The 22,881-nt window shown below is 36.5% G+C and overlaps 2 protein-coding genes and 1 pseudogene across 3 annotated transcripts in view; 1 reads left to right on the forward strand and 2 right to left on the reverse strand.

The window, feature by feature from the left end:
• Nucleotides 1-4,193, reverse strand: part of Fyb1 (FYN binding protein 1) — a 148,621-nt gene extending 144,428 nt beyond the window's left edge. For both annotated transcript variants that reach the window (XM_047556469.1, XM_047556467.1), the window contains exon 1: nt 4,096-4,193. In XM_047556469.1, coding sequence (XP_047412425.1) covers nt 4,096-4,098 — 3 coding nt within the window. In that variant the 5' untranslated portion in view covers nt 4,099-4,193. The remainder of the gene's footprint in view (nt 1-4,095) is intronic.
• A 9,652-nt stretch (nt 4,194-13,845) lies between these two features.
• C9 (complement C9) overlaps nt 13,846-22,881 on the reverse strand; it is a 48,260-nt gene continuing 39,224 nt past the window's right edge. Inside the window, exons 10-11 of the mRNA XM_047554748.1 lie at nt 16,765-16,993; nt 13,846-14,176 (exon numbers count right to left, since the gene is read on the reverse strand). Of these exons, the coding sequence (XP_047410704.1) occupies nt 16,766-16,993 (228 nt within the window). The 3' untranslated portion in view covers nt 13,846-14,176; nt 16,765. The remainder of the gene's footprint in view (nt 14,177-16,764; nt 16,994-22,881) is intronic.
• On the forward strand, nt 20,035-20,627 carry LOC124986335 (proteasome subunit alpha type-6-like; annotated as a pseudogene).

Here is a 22,881-nt window from a genome sequence, read left to right on the forward strand (position 1 = left end):
CTGTTCACTCTGCTTTCCTTGCCTACCAAGCCCAGACCTGGAGTAGGGACTCAGTACTCTTCTGTTGAATGGATGAGCAATAGCACAGTTTAAGCATATTTCTCCTGCCAGAATCTCACATCTAGATTGAAAGTTAGAGGAAAGGAGCAAACCAACCAAACCCCCACCCCAACCAAACAACTTTTACTTCATCTCTCGAAACCTTCTAAGGTTTAAACATAAAAGATTTTTCTCCTCACTATGAGCATACAAAACTTTTTGTGCATTACTAGAATATCTGCTTCTCCATTTCTCAGACAGTTCTAAGTTGAAATGTACCTAAAAATATCTGTCATGTGAACAGCTATCATTCAATGATTTCATTTTAGAACTGTGAATTGAGCTGATTTGTGTGAGGACAGATGTTGAAAAAGTAGGATCTAGCTGCCTCTGTTCTCCCACTTCTGAATTCTAGCATCATAATTTGAAAGCATCAGGGATCACTGAGACTCACTGAACTGGAGAGAGAAAGTTGAAGAGTCTGGGCAAGGTCCCATAGGGAGAAGTGGGAGACAGCCTGGAACGTTGCGAGGTTGGAAGATGAACCCAGCACTGTGTGTCTGAAGACCATTGATCTTAAAATCTGATAAATTTCTCCTCATAACACACCAAAAGCCTTTCTGCTTCATTCCCACAAATTTTCAGTTTCCCTTCATATAAGTTATAGGGAGAAGGAAATACAAGGTGGATTCTCAGTAACCACTTGAGCCATGACAGACCCCCCCTGTGGATGGCGTCCTTCTGGACAGCTCAACCTGGGGGAGGGGGTTTTTAGTCACAGAAGTTACACAATGGATGAGCTGCGGGGAGGGAAGGAGAGTAATTTAATCATGGAATCCCCCTTTCTGAACCCTGGGGTGAAGAAACCCAAAACCAGGAACCCCTTCAGGCTCCGTCCCAGGAGCATCTGTGGCATTTCAATGAAGTGAGCATTTGAAAACAAGACAAAACAAAACCCTGCAGTGACCATAACAGGGCAGCTCTAAGAGCTGATTCCATCTCCACCAAGGATGAGCACCCTCCTGGGAAAGGTCCCTCACACACGTAACGGCCAGTCTTGGACATTTTTTGACTACCAGGTCCTTTTCCTGTGTAACTACTCTTTCTAGGATGTGATGTAACGTAGAAAAGCTCAGGTTCTGACAGAAGACAGAACCGTGTGCATCTTCCAGTCCCAATCTGTGACTCTGAGCAAGCTACTTACCCTCTAAGACTCAGTTTACTCAGCTATAGAATGGGGATACTAGAATCATTGTTTATAGAAATTGCTGTAAGATTTAATGACAGTGCATGTCATTGTTTACTGCCAGTTAACACTCCCCCTGCTCTTTGGGAGTTTCTGTGACTCCTTTAGACTTTAGTATTTGGGTTTGTGGGGGAAGGGGACACCATTCATCCAGTATCTGACAGGTTTCTTCAATCTTACTGTCCACACCAATACTGCAAGATAATTACCACCACCACCACCACCATCATCAAATGAGGAAGCAAACTCAGAACTTACGTGACTTGTGAAAAGACCCACCTTAGTAAGTGAAGCTAATTGTAAGCAGCTAGAAGTGTGGTCTTTTGACTGTGATATGGCGTCTTTCAAAGTGAAAAATCATTAATTTTTAATAATTAATAATTAATTATTATTTCTGCTGTATATCTTCTGTTGTAGAAGATCAAAGGCAATGTTGGGGAGAGGGAAATAAAGGAAAATACTTCCTTATTAAACATAGCCTTGACATTCTACAAAGAAAGGCACCTATCTACAAAGGTAGGCATGTAGATTCCATAATTGCACTGAGAAATTTACTTGATCTGCCACTATTAGTAAGAAAATTTAAAATGTGTTTTTCTATCAAGAAGAAACGGGTTAGAAGTCTTAAATATATGTACTTTTCACCTATTTTTCTGATAGTTCATCAATAGAAAATCATCAATGTACTTAAAAGAATGCTTGTGACTGTCTAGTCTATATTACCGTAAAAAAAAGAGAAAGAAAAAAAAAATAACTAACCAAGATGTACAACTCTATTACCCAAAAGAAAAAAGAAGCAAACAAAATCTCCAAAACTATGGAAAAAAAATTAAGATAAATTATGGAATATGACATAGTTGTGGAGAATACTTTATCATTAAAAATTACATCATCACTCAGATATTATTCAAGATATTTTAAATAAAAAGGCAGATGAGGAAATGAAAGTATGATAACAGAAAATTATAAAGTATACATTTAAATTGAAATTACACATGAATCAGTACTAACTTAACAATGATTTTCCCTTAGGTGATAGGACTACAGAAAATGTTTACGGTTTCATTTCTGCATATCTATATTTCCAAGAAATTTCTTGAATATGTGTTACTTGACAATAAGAAAACATAATTATTTGGGGAAAACATTACTTACATATTGCATGAAATGCACACTATCCAGTTAAGTTCTTTTTTCTTGTATTATCTTGTTTCCACTAAAACAATCCATATACTCTAACTCTTAGTAAACAACAGGGTCCTTGCTTATTTGTGAAGATCTTAGTAATTACGATCAAGCTGTTTTCCTTTATTAGACCATCATAGTTAGGCAAAGCGGTTGGTTTTATTTTGACAACATCATACATGCAAGGAAATCGATTTCAATCCCCATTCTCCACTTTTCCCTCCTCTCTTCCCTCTCTTTATTTTCCTTCCTTCACTCTATTGATCTTCCTTTCTCTCATTAATTTATTTTTGATTGGTACTTTCTATGAATACATAAAGGTAAACTTCCCTGTGGCATATTCATACATTCATATAACATGATTTAGTTAAATTCATTCCATCCTTCCTCCCTTTCCCATCTCTCCTCCTTCCCTCATGATCTCCTTCTACTCCACTGGTGTTCCCTGTATCTTTGAAGCAAACAGCTTCAAAACATCTAAGAGTCCTGGACTCAAAGGCTTGGTTTGAAAGCCCTGTGGGGGTTTGTAAGTCACCCCCAGCTGCCTTCCTCTACAGGTGGGGCTGCTGCAGAGAGGCAGGTGTGCTGCCATCTCACCATCCTGGATGCTCCCCTCCCCTATGCTCTGCAACTCTGACCCCTCCTCTCTTCCTTCCTCTCTTGTCATGGAAGATTTCTCTCTCCCCTCTACACATTCCCATCCCGACACAAAGGGCTTCCAGACTACAAACACCTGGGATGAACCCTTTGCCCTTCTTATTCCAACTGAGCAAGTGTGGGAGTCTTTGTCTCCAACGCTGTCTTCCCAATGGACTCCAGCAAAGGGAAATGGCCTCTTTACAGGAAGAGAAAGGACAAGGCATCTCTGGTCTATGGGGGTTGAGATAATACAGGGTAGAAAATGGGCTCTCTTCTGAGCTCAGGAAGCATAATTCCACATGTATTTGGGGAGCTGAGTTTTCACAGAGAAATAATGGGAAACCACGAAGCAGAATATTTGTACTGTAGATCAGCTACATGATAGGTTAAACAAGTTTTATGATACCCCTGGGAACCCACTCACTGTTTCAGTGTGCTCCAAATACTGACTTTCAATAAACTTTGGGAACACCACCAATCCCTAAGGTCTGGAATATTTGGGTTTTGTTTGCTTCTATAATTAAAATAATAAAATGCATTTTTCCAGCAAAAGAACTGATTTTGCAACATCTCTTGTGTTATCAAAATGGCACCCATCTTCAGCAATACTGCCCAATGCCTGTCACTGGAGCTCTCTTCTGAGATCCAAAGAACTCATCCCAGGAAACTTGACTTTGTTACTGGTTCTGACACCCAACTCTCTTAAGAGGCAAAGAAAGACAAAGAATACAACTTTTCTTTTTGTAAAACACAGCTCTTCCTCTGTTCTGACAGCTACTCAGAAAGGGGAACTCCTGAAACCACGGTTCTCAACGGGTATAATAAAGACTCAGCAGCTTCCTTAACACACAGAACCTAAATGAGAAGAGTGAAAATTCCAGAGTCTTGGAGGACATGGCCATGAGGCACCCCACCCCCTCTCCTGTGATGGAGAAGACCCCATGTTCGCCGAGAGAGCAGGAGAGTCATAAGAATCTATTACTTACCATTGTGTTTGAAAAGAGTTGATGAGCCTGGCACTCAGTGACCCTGATGATGCTGTGCCTTGGATAGTGAATGTGCAATTTAGCTCTGAAGAGTGTACTTCCTTTCTGAGCTGTGTGGTCTGACCAGCCTTCACACATTGATATGGAAGGCTGTATTTGCATGTTATCTCAGCCCTCAGAGCATTTGTGTAACTGGCCAGGTTTATCTTGCTATTATACTTTAGTAACGTGAAAACAGGAATAGGTGAAGCTTTGAAGTCTGAAAGATTGACACAAAACTTTGAAAAAGGTGCCTGGATATTAAAGTCTGTGGGTATTATTAACCTGTTTTATTTAAAATCTGCATTTTGGGATACATGTATATGTGTCTATATGTGTATGTTTCTCTCTCAGTCCAATCTAGCTGTCTGTCCTATTGTCCATGAAAGAGGCACAACTAAAATGTTAATAGCGGTTGACTTGTGTGGAAGTATTGTTACAAGTAATTGTTTCGTACACCACTGACTTTTTCAAGTTTTCTATGTTGAGTACATTTTTACTTTTGTAAAAAATAAGCATTCTCTTTTAAAAAAAGATCATGATCATCTTCATTAACAATCCTAAATACATTAAAACTTCATGTAGGTGATATTAAGATGGTAAAATTATTCATAAGCTTATTACAGAATTTCATTCATTTCATTCAGAAAGTAAAGCACATGTCAATCCATTTTGTGTATTAATTTAAGGGTAATATTTGTGGCAGCAGACACTCCATCTCTGACACTGGTGAACTAGACAGAAATGTTAATGACATTTTCTTAATATTCCAAGCTGTCATTCTTCCCGATCATCCATAGCACCTCTCTGAACACATCCTGATATGTGGACTTCGCTCCTTTGTATTAAATATATAGCCTGATATGAATGCTAGTTCCAGAGCAAAGGTCATCTGTTTCCCATGGTAAAGGAAAGACATCGGATTTCTTAGTTTGAGTGTAGAACTTTCTAAATCTTGTTTTAAGTACCATATTGTATATGTAGTGAAACATCACCACAGGTCTATACGTGATTGTAAGCTAATAATACTACATCTATTCAACATCATTTTCTTAAACAGATGTTTTCTATTATTAATTCCTAAAAATAAAAAAAATATTTTTCAAAAATATTAGAAATATAGATAGTGTCATAGTGGGACAAAATGAAAGCCAGTGCAGGGAGTAAATACCAGAGGTAGAAAAGAACTTGATAATAACTGCCTGGAAGTCTTCAGGTATTATAAAGAGGAGTGCTGCTTGAGGCATGGTCAGAATACAGGCATGTCTAGTTGAGGTATCTAAGATCGCAATCTCTGGCACACAAGGAATATTCTGTGAATGAACAGAAGAGGAATTTCCAAGCAAGATAGAACTGACCAGGTGTTCAGATACAACACATTTGCAGAGGAAGACTTTGAAATGGAAACAGTCTTTTCCTTGACTGGAACACCTCTAATAACTACTTGTGGGAACAGAGGTTGTCACAGTGCAGGTACAAGTTAGGTAGGGTTAGAAGCAGTGGTTCTCAGCCCTCCTGCACATCACCTGGGAGCTTTGAAAAAAGTCAATGACATTGACCAAATTTTTCTATGTGCATGTATGACTATATCACATGAATCCTACTTATAAGGATAATGCACCACTTTAAAAATAAATAAATAGAAGGAAAACCACTAGAGTAGGGGAAGAGGATTAGGAGGAAGGGAGAAGGAGAAGGAAAAGAGAATTACTGGTGAATGAAATGGAGTAATTTATATTATGTGCATATATGAATGAAATGGAGTAATTTATATTATGTGTCACAATGTCATAATTATAAATATATAGCATTATAATGCACTCACAAAACATAATAAAAATTTAAAATTAAAAAAAAAAAAATACCAGGCTTCATTCCAGAGCATTAAATGAAAATCTCTGGGATTGGTACCTAAGCAACAGTGTTTTTTAAAGCTCCCCAGTGATTTCACGGTATATGCATATTTGAGAGCCCACACTCCAAAAGGAGAAGCAGGTGACATACTAGTGAGGTGGAGAACAGGTGACTAGGACAACCTTGCAGTTAGAGACAATCCTAACACATTGGACACGTCTTCTACCAAGTTTTACCAATATGTTTTCACCATAATTGCTTATTCTTGATCATTCTATGCTTTTTGCTCTCTGTACCAATAAGTTGAATCAAAATTACATGATAAAAAGAAGGCTAGCAATTGCTAGTGAACAATGTAGCCAATTATACAAGTCTGGTTCAATTCGTTCATCTGAAATCCCCTTCAATTTGTCCTTATTTCTAAAAGCAGATGAAGGTAAATTTTAAAATATAAATTCAGCAGGTTTGTGAACATACACATTTAAGAAATATCTTTGGTGAAGACAAGAAAGGTAAGGACTTGCAATTCCCAAACGGGACTAATAATCTGCCATAAATCTTTACTTTTAGCTTTTGGAGCACCATCAATTAAAAAAAATGTCAGATATTACATATGTAAGTGTATTTCCTGTGAAGTCAATTAAGTACATAAGTAAGTCCCTGAGCAGGAAGATGAAACAGGAAATGCACTGAAGATGCAGACAATACAGTGAGATCATCTAAAACAGATAAGGCTGTATTTACACAGCTTGAGCCCTGAAGTTCCTCCTGCTGGTGGAAGGGAGAAGAAGCTAGAGAATGCAAAAGTGCTTCTCATTCTCCAAACACAGGGACACACATTCTCTTTGCATAAGTTTGCATTCTAGAGAAATGCCTTTTGTCCACGGTAAAAGGAGTCTGCCTCTCCAATCACCAAAGTTAGGGTGGGTGAAAACTGTGAGGTCAGACACACTGCTGGGTAAAGGAAACCAACTTCATTTTTAAAAGTGACCATTTCTTAAAAGCATCATCAGTATTTTATTAACTGGGCTTTAAAAGGAGCATGTTGACATAAAAGATTAGAAACATTTACAAATTCATATAGGATTTCACTTTATGCCTAAATGGCTTTACATTTTAGGGAAGAAACACATGAGCATTTACTCTCCATGCCCCACATTAACATGACTGTCTGGGACCTCAGGAGAATTCAGGGTTGGTGAGTCTCATCTCTGAGGAAATCTTCTCTGCTGCTTGCTCCCCCTTCTTTTGGATTTCTGGGAACAACATCCCCAAATAAAGTTATTTCAGTGTTTCTCTTTTATGGTGCTAATTGTATGGGATGCATTAGATTTGGCTTTGCAACTATATTTGCAACTTCCCCAGTGAGAATTGTTTTTCAAACTACCCTCTCACATCCTAGATAGTTTTAAAAACAAGAACAACAATGAGAACAACAAAAATCCAAACCTATTTTTGGTTCACAGGTTCTTTTAAGAATATGATTAAAGTAATACACGACTCACACACTTCTACTGCATATGTATGGCTTCCTTAGAAGCCTATCATTTCTGGGAACCTGTAAGAGAATCCTTAACTAAAATATTTCCAAACACTGTAAGACGATCATTACTTTGCAGTTCTTTCATCAGGAAACAAAAATACAAAAAGGCAAAGTGATCTCCCTCAAGTTTTCAGACACGGTAACAGGTCAGTTAAAACCTCTGAATTTTGTAAACATGTCTCTTTTTATCAACATGCATTTAAACTATGTCAGCAAAGAATAATTAGAACTCAGGAAGTAGAGTCATAGAAATTCACTGAAAGTCTAGTGTTCCTGCTTGTCTAGATATGGAACAGCCAAAGGGAAAGTAGTGGCAGAAGAAGGAATTAAGGGCAGACATAGTGGAGAAGGGTCTGTAGGATTTGCAGATTTGCCTTTTTTCTCTTTCACTTTTTGTTCTAAATATAAAACAAATTTTTTCATACCTGTACTTTCTATTTTTGAAAAAAGAGGGTCTTAACAACAAGAATGTGGAAGAGACAACGGAATAATCAACTTCAGCGAAAAATTAACTCTCCCTTTGGTAGAAGGAGAATTCATACTGTATTTCGATAGAATGAGTAAATTGTAAAGTCAAGAAGGGCTGCGACAGTAGCCTTGACAATTTAAACGCAGGCAAGTGCTTACTACACTCCAGAAGAAGGACAGTGGAAACATAATCCACACTTGAAGGAGATTTTAGTCAATTCAACTGACTTGGAGAACAGAGACAAAGGTCACGGCTCACAGAATCTGTACATTCCTTTTTTTCCTTTTTTCTCTTTTGCCTTTTGGACTGTGCTTTGCTTTTGTTTTTGCCCTCCATGAACCTCACATGTGCAGTCATTGGGAAGCTCTTGAATCCTGTCCTTTGGGGTTACATGGGGGCTCCATTACGTAGGCACAATTGGTTAAATTGCTGGCCACTGGTGATCCAGTCATTACCAGCCCCTTCTTCCTCCCTGGGGAATGAGGCTGAAAGTCCCAATCCTCTAATCCTGACTTGATGGACAGAATTTTTTCTTACACCCTCCTCAGGTCTTTGGGGCACTCTGACCTCTGTGGTCTATTGAGTCCTCCTCTCTGCTTTTCAACCTCGCTGCTTCAGTTGTATTTGCTCAGAAGCAGAATGCAAGTGCCATTCTTTCTTCTTACCAGATCTTCAAGACAAGGGGGTTAACTGACAAACCCCTTCACAGGGTCTGTTCTTGCTTTGGCCAGTTTATGATCAAAAATTTACCTTTTAACGAATAGAAGAAAGAAAAGGTCTCACATGAAAAGAAAATCTTTTAAATCTTTCCTTTTGTCTTTTGCTCTTTTCTTTTCCTCTTTCCCTCCCTCCCTTTCTTCTTAATATCCTTCCTTTTCAGTTTTGCAACAGAAGGGTTAAGCCAGAAGGGTTAGAAAATAAACAGATGGACAATAAATCGATTCAGAGATGATGAGAAAAGGAGAAACAATTATAGTGCTATTCTCTGAGTCCTTCTCCTTCCCACGTTCTGTCAGTTAATTCCAAGTGTAAATATACTCATTTCTTCGTCTGTTATTTTAAAAAATGTTAACACAGAAATATTTTCATCTCAATACAGACGAAGTATTGGTAAAGTCTTATACTTTTTATGTTTGCACTTTTAGAATATGATTTGAAATTTGTTAAAAATTTAAAACCATTCTCTAGGTTTTACTTTTTTTCCTTTGAGTTTCTCTTTCTCTTACTCTCCCTTAGAATCACCCTATTTTCTCTATTATTCAAATTTAGACTTTCCCCTACCCCTGTAGCCCAGTTTAGTATTCATCAGGCAGGAAGCTACTCTGTATACAAAATTACGTGGACCTAATATAACATTATCCATACCTGAAAGTAACCTATGGGTGACCTTCCTTGTGGTCACAAGAGCAAGATTGTTTCTATTTTTAATTCTATGGTACATCTGAAACTTAATACTACTACTTAATAATGCTAGTGGGAAAACTAGGAGTGTCCGTAATGTGGCTATGAGGATGAATTTTTTAGACCACATTCATTCATTGTCACTCTGAGCCTCTTTTCTCTTGTCCTTCACAATCTGACTTTAGCAAGGTACCACATGACTTAAAAAAAAAAAAAAATCACTGATCAGCAAATGATGCTGGATAGACCAAATATTCACACTCAAAAGAGTGAATTGGAGTCTTACATTATACCAGATAAAAATACCAAAACGAATCAAAGACCTGAATGTAAAAGCTAATAAAAACAAAACTCTTATCAGGAAACCTTGGAGAAAGGTTTTATAACATTGATGTTTGGTTCTAATGATTTATTGCATATGACACTAATTCCCAGGTCACAAAAGAAATACACAAATTGAACTTCATTAATATTAAAACATGTTTTGTGCATTCAAGAGCACTATAAAGAGAGTGAAAAAGCAACCACCAGGGAGAAAATATTTTCAAATCATTATACTTGAAAAAATACCCCCAATATATAAAGAACTCCTACAACAACACAACAAACTACCTGATTAAAACAAAACAACAAAACAAAGCAAAATTGAGCAAAATATTTGAATGTATATTTTTCCAAAGACGACCTTACAAATGGCTAATATGCCCAGCATTATTAATTATTAGTGAAATCAGAATCAACATCACATTGAAGTAATACTTCATACTGATTATGATGGCAATTATAAAACAAAAAACTAACAAAACCAAAAAAATCTCACTGGGCACAATGTTGCATGCTTATAATCCCAGTGACCTGGGAGGCTGAGGGCAGGAGGATCTCAAGTTTGAGGCCAGCCTCAGCAACTTATTGAGACCCTAAGCAACACAGTGAGACCCTGTCTCCAAGTTAAAAATAAAAACGACTAAGAAGGAGCTGGTTAAGCACACCTGTATTCCATTCCTACCAAAACCAAAACATAAATGCAATAAAAAATGCATAAAAAAATCCAAATCTCTGAGAATAAGAAGTGTTGATAGGACATAGAGAAATTGGAAGATTTGGTTATTACTGGTGAGAATGTAAAATGGTACAACTGTTGTGGAAAACAGTACGGCATTTCTCAACAAATTAAGTTGATCAATATGATCAATATGAGAACCAGAATCTCAACTTCTGTACATAACCAAATTGAATTGGAAGCAGGGACTTGAAGAGATAATTACACAACAGCAGTATTCAAAAGTTGAAAGCAAACCAAGAGTTTATCCGTGATGAATGCAAAAACAAAATGTGGAATACCTCTCATGGACTATTGTTTGACCTCAACAAGTAATTAAATTCTGATATGTGCTACAACATAGATAAACATTGACAACGTTATGCTAAGTGGAATAAGTCACATAAAAAGGACAAATGCTCTATGATTCCACTTACCTGAGATACCTAAAATAGGCCAATTAATAGAAATAGAAAGTAGACTAGTGGTAACCAGGGCCAGGGGAGTGAAGAACGGGGAGTTGTTGCTTGGTAGGTACTGGGTTTCAGTTTGAAATGAAGAAAAAGTTCTGGTGATGGTTGCACGGCAATGCAAATGTGCTCAGTGCCCCTGAACTGCACACTTAAGAAATGGTTAAAGCAGTAATTTTCCCATATTTATATTTTGACACAGTGAAAAAATAAGTCTTTGCTTGGTTTGAATAATTTTTGTACTCCAAAATTCATGTGTTGAGCTATAGTCCCAAATATAATGGTATTAAGACGTTGGGCACTTTAGGAGATGACTAGTCATGAGAGTGGATCCCTTGTGAGTGGGATTAAAGGCCTGAAATAGCTGGTTTGTCCCTTCCACCATGTGAGGATGCAGCAGGAAGATTCCGTTTGTGAACCAAACAGCTAGCCCTCACCTCATGGAATCTGTTAGTATCTTAATCTTGGACTTCTTGGCCTCTAGAATGGTCAGAAATAAATTTCTGTTGTTTGTAGGCTACTCAGTTGAGCATATTTTGTTTTAGTTATTGTTAAAAAGACTAAGATACTCCTTTAAAAGAATCAGAAAACACTGAACTCATTAATTACTTAGAACAAAGGACCAAGCTACTCTGCCATATACCATCATTCCAAATTTTGAGAGATTGAATCTTTTTGGCAGTCTAATCTCACATGTTAGAATTACATTTGTAAGGACTTTGACCAACAGTCTTGCATAATGACAATAATTGCTACCATTTATTGTTTCTCTCTTAGGTGCCAAGATTTATATGAATGATCTCAATGAATCTACATACAAATTCCATGAAAAAGATATCATTCCTGAGCATATTTAGAACTTAGGGGTTTATTAATTAACTTGTCCGTTGTTTAATAACCACACCAATCTCCTCTACTGGAGCATTTTGCTGCTCTTAACACGTTAGTAGGAAATGCGCATGAGGTTGACCCACCCCTTGAACGTTGATTAGTCTACAGGTATACATGTCTGTTTATATTAAGAAGAGTGAATAAGCAACATGAGTTTTGAATATAAAAAGAGAAAAGTGTAACAACATAGAAAGTCTCTGAAGCTTCCTCAGCCCATCAAGTCCTAGAGAACGTCAATACATATCTGGCTCCTCCCGGTCCTATTGATAATGGCCCCTTTTGATAGTGGTTCAGTGAAATGATTTTGAATGTATGTCCTGAGTTTCAGAAAACCATTTGTCCCAACATATCCCTTTACTTGAATTGGTGACGCACCCCTCTCAGAGTACATGTGAGGAGGGGGCATTTACACTGCTCTCCATGTGCCCAGATTAAGCTACACCAGCTCTCTTCAAAATGATGGAGTCATGGAACCAAAAAAATATTCGTCTCTCCCAGTTTCCAGTGATCCTCCATTTAATAATGCTTACAGTCTTTCGGCACTGTGTGAAAAAGTGTTGGGTAGTTTCTGGCACCTCAATGGCGCACCCTGCTGGAAAAACACCCTACCAGGTGCACCACCTTTAGTAAGAGTGGAGGATTGAGCCAACAGTAACAAACATGGGAGTCTGGGAATGTAACTCAGTGGTAAAGCATTTGCCTAGCACATGTAAGGCCCTGGGTTTGATCCACAGCAGCAACCCTCAAATATGTATATATGTGCATATATATAAATAACATAGTTTATATATATGTATATATATAATACATACGCACACACATACACATATATATGTAAAGTGGACTGTCATCACAGCACCAGCAGAAAGGACTCTGATAAATCACTAAGCTGATCCTATGGATCTGGTCAATTCTCAACTCTTTTCTTATTTGACCATTATAATTCATAAAAGTAGAAGAAGTTCTCAGTAGTTACTCTAGTAATTCCCCTTCAATTGGGAAGCTTCATATAAAAAACTCTCCCAGTGGTAGATTGTTTGCAGAGTCCAGCATTTACATACACCTAGAAAATCCTAATTCTTTCTGATTCACCCAGTGTTTTGGGGGCAGGGGATAGTACTTCTCTTGGGCTCTCAAATTTAAGACTCTGAAGGGTTTGGATACTTTTATTTTCAGAATATTATCTCCATTTAATACTTAACATGCATATGTTAAAATGAATCTAATAACCTCTTCATTTCCTGTTAAAAAGTTTGAAATTATTTTCTAAATTTTGATTTTAAAATTATTTGCCAATGAATAATTTATTTACTGTGATGCCTCAGAAATCACATGCATTCTTGAGCATTTCTGAAAAGTGAGAAAAGATTAAAAAAATTATTTGTAAATACATGAAATATTCATAATAACAATTAATGAACTTGACATGCTATGCTTTGTCAACATTTAATTAAACATTTATTAATTTTGATTTCACATTTCACTTTTTGTATTATGAGTTTTTTTTCCTGGTCTTCACCCTTCCCTCTCCCCTCCCCACCCTTCATCCATCCTTTCTTTCTTCTTGCTCTGAAGAGTTCTTAGACCTTTTCAAAATATATCATCTAATGGATAAAACCGTACAGCCAATTTAAAATCAGTTTTTTAGGTAGGTAGCCTTACTTCATACAGCTAATAAGGGTAGGTATTAAATTGTACCATATTAAATTTCTAGCTTTGTTTTGCTCTGCTGTAAAAATAGAGGCAGTTTTACAAGACTTACCCTAACAATTTTTGGTTACAAATATAACACACTTTTTTCCTTGGCCATTAGAGTTAAGTTAGAGAGCTAAGATTAATAAGAACAGAGTACTATACATGTGGTTAGGTGTCTAGTATTTACCGAATGAGTGCATGCATGTATAAATGAATAACCAAACAAAACAACTACATAAACAAGAGCTAAACTGCATGGGACAGACTTGCGGTAATGGAACTGGTGGAATATATTAATCATACAAAGCAGTTTGGCAATTACTTTAAAGTCTTTTAAACAAAGATTCTGTTTTAAATTTAATTTTGTTTTATTAGCAAGAGATTGGCATTGCCTGTGGGAAAAAGCAGTCCTGGCATATTTCACCACTGACTCTTCATTAGGGAATAAAAAATGGAAACATTAGAGGAGTTTAAGAGGGAGGCAAAGGCTTTGTGGACCTAAGACAGAAGAGACTTCAGGGGTTGAGAGGACTTTCATGAAGCCTGTTGCTTTTAACTTGGCAGCAGGGACCATCTCCGAGGCAGGATCTTAAATTGCAAAGTCCTGCTGATTTTTCTTCCATGTGAACCCAGGGAAGCCAACAGCTCTACTTGTTTAGAGGAGAGAGAGACTGTCAATCCTAGAAAAAACAAAAGCTTATCAAATCATAATGAATACTAAGACTTTAGATTCATCTACCGATCCATGGATCCTTCCCCTTTCCCGTTGCATCCTGTGCCACATTCTCTGGGTGATGTGTGGAGGGGGCTATTCATCTTGTGAGGGAGAGTCAATACAGTAAGTGCTGGAGCAGAAAGGGGAAAGGTTTTCAGGGTGCATAAACCAAGACCTGATTTCTAGAGAAGATTTCATCAGAGGTGCTAATTGGCCTGGGTCAGAATAGAGGTATTCTCCCTGGCCATGGGTCAGAATAACCAGTGGGGTGTAAAACAGAAAAAAAAGAAAAAGGACCCACTAGAGCGGTTCTGGTTTATTTGGCTTGATGGACATCTGTTTTGTTTCTTTGTTTTTCACTTTTTTTTTTTTTTTTTTTAAGAAATGAACCAGGTAAATATAATGAATTTGAGAACCATTGATCTATAATGAATAGAAACACACAAGGTGAATGAGAGGGAAATTGAATTAGTCCAGAGAGGGGAAAGTTGGATCATCCCAGGCTTAGTAAATAGTATGCAAAATGAAAGATGATGTGTCAGTGGTTTCAGTTTTACCATATGGGTAGGTCCAGTTTAACTGGGAAACTAGAACTTAACATTCTGCAGAGAAATAACTGCCTGGAAGGGCTACCTTATAGGAAAAGCTCCATATGAAAGATTTCACCATGGTCTAAGGTCTTAGCAAGGAACTGGTGGACAATCCTGGGTCAGATGTGAAATGTCAACCAGGAAATATTATACATTGGAGAGAGGAGCTTGAATTTCTTTAAAGAACACAAACTGTAGAATTTGAACCAAGGAATTTACATAAAAACTAGTTTAAAACTTGATGAAAACAAGACCTCCCAAAAGCAAACTAACCTTTGGAATATCTCCATTTGCCAGGGTAGAGAGGATTCCCACAGGAAATAATTTCCACCAATGACTAACCATGTAATATAAAATCACCAAGTACTTAAGGGAAAACAAATGCCTCTAAAGTGAGTAACGCGGTGGTAGACTTAGCGAGAATCACACTGCAGAACCATGCATAGGGGAGGAATCGGAAAGAGACTTCCATGTGAACATGCTTACCGTTTTCAAGAGATAAAGGTAGGGAAATAACACAGTGGTTTGGAAAAGGGAACCAGAAAAAGAAAAAAAAAAAATTTCTTGAAAAAGAACCTAATTGAAATTTTAGAAAAAATAATCGAAAACAATTCTCGATAGGTCAGTTAAATAGCTGGAAAAAAAAAAAAAAAGAGTTTAAAAAATTAGAAGCCAGAATGAAATAAATCATACAGAAAGTGCAGAATATTCCACATAAAGAGAAACAGGTTGAAAATATAAGACCTGAGTACTGAACAGCAGAGATTTTTTTGGAGAGTATAAATGCTTACAGGAATGGAAAACACTGGATTGACACTGTAGATAAATAGAAGACAGAGTTAACCTATCTTTGTAAATCAGTAACTATCTTTATAAATCAGTAAATCAGTCACCATATCAATGAGTTTCTGAACATGTTTGCTAAAAGTGTAAAACACATTAAAATTTTTATTGTAAAAGATGAATGGGTGGTGAAATGATAAATATTACTTGTTTAGAAAACTGCATAATTGTTTTAGAAATTTTGTTGCAGGAAACTGTTTAATCAATGTGAGCTACAATTGCTCTACAAAGTTAATCTTACAAACAAGTCCTATGATGGCTCTCGTGCTAATAATAATGATAGATAATTTAATTTATCTATTGGGATTCTAATTAATTCTACCCGAATGAAAGACAAAGAAGCTCCTCTTCATATTAGAAATACAGCTAATGTAATTCCTCTTTGTAAAAAAAAAAAATTTAAATTCCAGATAATTAGCTTTAAAATGCAATGTAGAGTCTCAGCTTTCTTCCACAATATTTTACTGAAGTTGGAAATAAAAATGTAGTAAATGCCATTTATGTAAAGGTTTTAAAATATAAAACAATATCATTTTTTTGGCACATATTTAGTACCAGTTCAAAAATATGAACTAAAAGGACACATACGAATTTTAACAAAAGTGTCTATATCTGAGTAGTAGCAACAGGACTCTTTTAGGGGTGGGGGGAGATGTGATAATAAGAATTCTACTAAATCAGTCATTGTTTTCATTTAAAAATAATTCCGAAGCATGTGTTTATGTCTAGTGCTATGGACAAGCACCTACATCTATATGCACAGTGTACAATTTACACATATAACGCATATGTTATATATGTTTAACATTTCTTAATTCTAGACGGTAAATAACTAGATGTTGGTTATATTTCTGTAAACTTCTCCTATAGATATTTGTATAATTAAAAGCAATAAAATAACTATGATTTACTTTTTGTGTTTTTGTTTAAATATATGAGGTAGAACACAGGAAAATGACATAAAAAGTCTGGTTTATCCATTTTCACTATTTACTATTCAATTTTTAATCCACTAATTTTGATCCTCTATGTGGATATGCAGAGGTTTAATGCAAATCAATTCAAATTAAAATAACCCCAAAGTAAATATTTTGTCCTTAATAACTTACGCTGTTCTCACCTTAAGATGGTCTTTGCTTACTGATTTCACAGGCAAGTCCCTTAAATGCCAGTGGACAGGAACACATGCACTGTCCATCCAGCAGGATCACGGTTCCTCCATTCTGACATGGGTGGCACTTTTGCACACTGAATTCATTGATGTAGTCTTCAATGGCTCTTTCCAGATTCTGTTTCTTCACGTGTGCATCTTTTATTTTCACAGGAACCAGATTGTATATAGGTGACAACTGCAAAAAAAGCAACACATTTACTGTTAGGTCTTTTTGCACAGAGAAGTTTATAAAATATTCAATCGTGTATTTTTTTTTGTTGTTTCATTAATTCAACAAAAGACTACTTTGAATGCTTATTTTTGCCAGATAAGGAGTTTGCTTTTAAGACTATACTAATGATCAAAACCAGTCCTGGGGTCTGCTATCAGAGAGATCTACTAATCACATGGGTAAATTTGAAATGGAAACTCCAGTAGGTGTTACCAAGAACAGTGATGTGTGCTTTAAAAATGAGTAATAGAGTATTTAAATTTGGGACCTGATAATTGTTTTTGTTGTTGTTTTCTCCTCCTCCTCTCTTCCAGAAAGTAGCCAGGTGCTTGTTACCTTTTGGCTAAGAAAAGGTTTGTGTGCAAGGCCAAGTCCAGAATACCCATGAGGAAAGTTCTTTCTTGGCTGTTTTGTCTAAAAGCCTGCACTCACTGAGAAATTTCACTGAGGGAAGGAGTGGGAGAAGAACGCCAGCGAAGGAGGAAATTCTTCCAGACTAGGAGGGTGAAAGGTTAGTATAATTCTCAAGCAGCAGGAGACTTAAAACTAGATCTCTCATGGCTATTTTGGGAGGTAAAGGGACCTCTGCAGTGTCCCTAAGGAAGCTGTTTATGAAGAAGGGAATCCAGGCTTGACAATGATTCCAAGAATAAGCCTGGCAAGGAGGGCTTAGAACCTCTTGTCTTGAAGTGAGCGCGAAATCTTGGAGAAGGAGGTTATCGAGGTGAACAATGGACGGGAAAGATCACATTCCCATTTCCTGGACAGGTGTTTCAGGATCCTTGTACCAATTTAGGTGACAAGGAAGGACTTTACTGAACCTCATTCAATAAATGAAGGATGAATTTTCCAGCAACCTGGATGGACAGGATCTCAATGTCAGATTTAATTAGACTTTAAGAAAATAAAGTGGAATGACTTATCTTGCACATTAATTCCTGGAATAGGATATATAGTTGCGACAGTGGAATCAGGAAAACCTTTTCAGATGTTCCAGAAAATGACTATTGAGCGAAGTTGGAAATTATCAAAGTATTTTAGGCTCATAATAGAATTTAAGTCTTCATGCAAAGGAGGGGTGGGGAGATATTGGTCAAAGAATGCAAAATTTAAGTTAAATAGGAAAAATGAGTCATATGAGATCTATTGTACAACATGGTCACTATCAAAAATAAGGTTCTCATAGTGGAGAAATTATAGCATATGTAGTGGAACTTGGATATAGTTATGCATCACTTAGTGATGGGGTCACATTCTGAGAAAAGCAGCTGGATGATTGTGTGTCCTTTGAAACACCTATTGGGGCTGCAAATGTCTGTGTTATCAGACTTCAAACAGCTACCAGATATAGACAGACTTTGAAATAATGATATCTGCATAAATGGAGGATTAGAGGCAAGACCAAATTTTATCAGAGAACAGAAAGTATTTTTTAAATTAGCATACTTGAAATAAGGAAACAACTAGAAATTTTAGAACTTGATTTTATAATACACAAATTCATGAATTACTTAAATACCAGATGTGAATTGGAATATAACCAGAAGAAAATATTGATGATAAAACACTAAGAGAAAAAAGAATGGGAAATGCAGAAAGAGAATGGGAAACATAAATTATAGAGTGGGAAGGTAACAGATTCATATAATTTGAGTCCCAGAAGGACAGCCCAAAATACCAAATATTCTTGAAGCAATAATCATTTATTTTTGAATCAATAATTTTGAAGAAGCCATGTTTGAAGAATCAACAACTGTGAATATTCCAAACCTAGTGAAAAAGGTCAAGATACCCTACAAATGAAAACCAGGGTTAAAATTTTCCTCAAACTTAATTGCATCACAGTAAAACTGCTAAAAAAGTAATAGTAATGTAATAGATAATATAATAGTAATATAATACATAATGAAGAAAATCTTAAAAGCATTTCAGCACAATGCCTTAGTATTTTGAAGGTAGACTGATATTTGACTTTGATAATTAGTAACAGTACAAAAAAATCATCAAATGGAAAGGCACATGAAGAATGTTTTGGATAGCTTTATCAATATACTTGACATCGCCAAAGAAATAATTAGCAAGATTGATAAAATGTTGAAAGAAATTATCCAAACTAAAACACAGAGGTAAAAGAGTTGGAGGGACAAAACAAGCCCAGAAGAGAGGGTCCAAGAGCTTTGAGGACACAGCAAAGGACCTAATACAGGTTATTAATGGAGAACTATAGCAAAGGGAGAGAGATGAGGGTATGTGGAGAGTAAGGAGTATAAGGAGTATAAGTGTGTCAGAAGAAATATTTGAAGAGGTAAACAGCCAGCTGTATTTCAAAACTAATTAAATACATTAAACTGCAGATTTCGGGAACTATGGGAACTTCAAGCATCATCACCATAATAGTATATACACATCACATCCAAGCTGCTATATACCCATAATTAAGATGAAACCTTGAAAGTAACCAAAATAAGAGGAAATGCTCATATAGAAGATTAAAGGAAAGCATTAGAGCACACTACTCACCAGAAATACGCAGGGGCTGGGGCCATGACACAGTGGTAGAGCACTTGCCTACACGGGGGAGGCCCTGAGCCCTGGGTTCAATCTCCAACACCACAGAAACAAAACAAAACAAAACAAAAACCAACCCACCAAACAACAACAACAACAAAACAAAAAACCCACCACCACCAACAACAAAAATCCAGAATGCTTTCTTCCCAGAAATGAGAACCTGGTGATGTCTATTCTCTCAACTCCTACTCAGCATCTTCCTGGAGGTCCTAGGCAATCCAATAAGGCAAGAAAAAGAAATAAAAACCAAAAAGATTGTGGAGACTGTTTGAAGTAGTGGGTGTACCAACGCATCCCGTGGTTCCAGCGCTGGTTTTGACCACCACATTACCATTTTTTCACCCGAGGTCCAGCTTTACCAAGTAGAATATGCTTTTAAGGCTATAAACCAGGGTGGTCTTACATCAGTAGCTGTCAGAGGGGAAGACTGCAGTAATTGTCACACAGAAGAAAGTACCTGACAAATGACTGGATTCCAGCACGGTGACTCACTTATTCAAGATAACGGAAAACATTGGCTGTGTGATGACCAGAATGACAGCTGACAGCAGATCCCAGGTACAAAGGGCATGCTGAGGCAGCTAATTGGAAATACAAGTATGGCTATGAGATTCTGGCGGACAGGCTGTGTAAAAGAATTGCTGATATTTCTCAGGTTCACACACAGAATGCTGAAATGAGGCCACTTGGTTGTTGAATGATTTTAATTGGTATAGATGAAGAACAAGGCCCTCAGGTGTACAAGTGAGAACCTGCAGGTTACTACTGTGGATATAAAGCCACTGCAGCAGGAGTTAAGCAAACTGAGTCAACCAGCTTCCTTGAAATAAAAGTGAAGAAGAAATTTGATTGGACATTTGAACAGACAGTAGAAACTGTAATTACATGCCTATCTACCGTTCTATCAATTGATTTCAAACCTTCAGAAATAGAAGTTGGAGTAGTTACAGTTGAAAATCCTAAAGTGAGGATTCTTACGGAAGCAGAGAATGATGCTCACCTCGTTTCTCTAGCAGAGAGAGACTAGGCATTGTCAATAGTTTACCAAATCCATGATGCCACTTGCCTGTGTGTTTGGTAACAACAAACCAACATAATGGAGGCCCTGGATTGATAGAGGAACCTCTCCCACTCCTGCTACTGAAGTGGTTAGGACTCTGTATAAATAAAAACAGTGTTTTTTTGGAAAAAAGAAAGCCAAGAAGATTGATAGGGATTCATAGACCACCTTTATTTCAGAGAACATGTTTAACTAAGGAACTGATATTTTCATATATTTCTGGTGGAAAGGAGAGTATTCTAGGAAAGAAAAGAAAAGAAAAAATGAAATTCCTAACCTTAATTTACTTGAAATCTAAATTGAGAGACATTTGACACAAAAACTAACTGGTCTGCATCAAAAATATCTAAAGTCTGAGAAACGTCGGAGGAACTTACACATATTGGAGGAGACATGACAACCAAGCACATGGAACTGGACTTGGAACAGAAGAGTGGAAATTAAGGGGAATATTTGTGCAGTGTGGGTGAAGCCTGTGGTGTAGCTGGTCAATATTAATTTTCTGATTTTGATAATTTTATTATGCTTATGTCAACTGTTAACATGATGGAAGAATGGCGTATGTCAATTCTCTCTACTATTTTGCAATATTACTGATGATAGTATTTGTGCAATTTTACTAAGTAATTCTAAAATTATCTCAAGAAAGATAAAAGAGGACCTCTGTGTAATAAAATGTCACTAAAAGGGTGAAAAGTCTTAAGTTGGATAAGATATTTGCAACAATTTCAAGTGAGAATAGGCTTATATTCAGAATATATCAAGAATTTTGACAATGTCAACACTACTGTCCACCGGTATAGTCTTTCATGAATTAGTACACAGACTTTAGATTTCAACTATGTCATATTTATTCAGAAGAAAGTAACCTCTTGCCATACAGTTACATTGGCATAAATAACATAGGAATGTGGTAGAGTTATTTTGGTTTTTTTGAGAAAAGAGATTATCTTGTTTTATTCTTCAAAGGAAAGTCAAGGCCAGATAATCTAAGATAAAGGAATAGAGGGTCATGGAGGAAACACAATTTGGAAAAAACATATAAAATGTGTTCAGAGAGATAAAGATGAAGGACATGCAATAGCAATGGTTTCAGAGAAGCCTCAAGCCCTGAGGCCAAATATCCCACCAGCAGACAAAAACAATTAAAATGTACTTCTTGAAATTTTTCTGCAAAGCTACATTTTTTTTCCTGGTAAGTTTTGGCCTTCTATCAAGTAAGAAAACTTTTAATTTTTCTCCTATTCCAGCTAACTTTCTTATTTTCTACATTTGTAGATCTATTTTCAGTGGATACAATTTATCATGAAACTTGCTAAAACACAAATAAATTAGCAACATAGTTTAATTGTAAGTACATTCAGATTTCTTTCAGACATCCAAAACAATTAAACTGTATATACCAAATGTAGTTTCTTGATTTTTATTCCTACACAAGAAAGTTAGAAATGATTTTCACTCTATGATTTTAGTTGTCACAACTATCACAGAACACTGGTATGACAGCCTTTTAAAATACAGATGCTCTTTAACATCCAGTGTACATTTGCTAAGAATTACACCATTGAGCAAAAATGGTGTAAATGGTTTATTCATTATGACCTCATATTACTCTAGAAAGAACTAACGTCACTTCCCATATACACAGTTTAAATTGGGTGAAACAAACTGGAAAAGAAAAACTGAGAACAGTAAAGTCAAGATGGAGGCAAAAGTAACACAAATGAACAAATTCTGTGCCAGGAGGAGCCATCCGTTTGCAACAGATGGGGCACAAATTTGTCTCTATTTTCTAGTGCATAGAGAAAGACACAACTGAATTTAATGATCCCATGCACAGAAGAAAACCCACCTGATTTACAAGAGAAACAAAATGAGATTAAAGAGCAATATTTCCTGTGAGTTCTCATAAAGAGAACATTGTATTATGTAATATCCTTTCAGAAAATGAACCTCTGGGTTACATGATTTTGTTTCTAATAATGCCAAAACAAAACTTTACAGGAAGCCAGCAGACTACACTGTAGCTTTACCAAGCTTGCTATTATTGTTCTGGAGGAAATCATAAACTTTATGTCTCCCAGGCAATCTGTAATAAATGTTTCCTCAGCTGACAATGTTTTGTAACTAGTTTGTAGCTATAGGTTTAAGAGGAAACCAAAGTTTGGTTATCTGTTGAGATAAAACGCAAAACATTTGTGTTAACATTCAGGCAAGTGGC

This window comes from Sciurus carolinensis, chromosome 6, assembly GCF_902686445.1.
Source record: "Sciurus carolinensis chromosome 6, mSciCar1.2, whole genome shotgun sequence".
Taxonomy (NCBI): Eukaryota; Metazoa; Chordata; class Mammalia; order Rodentia; family Sciuridae; genus Sciurus; species Sciurus carolinensis.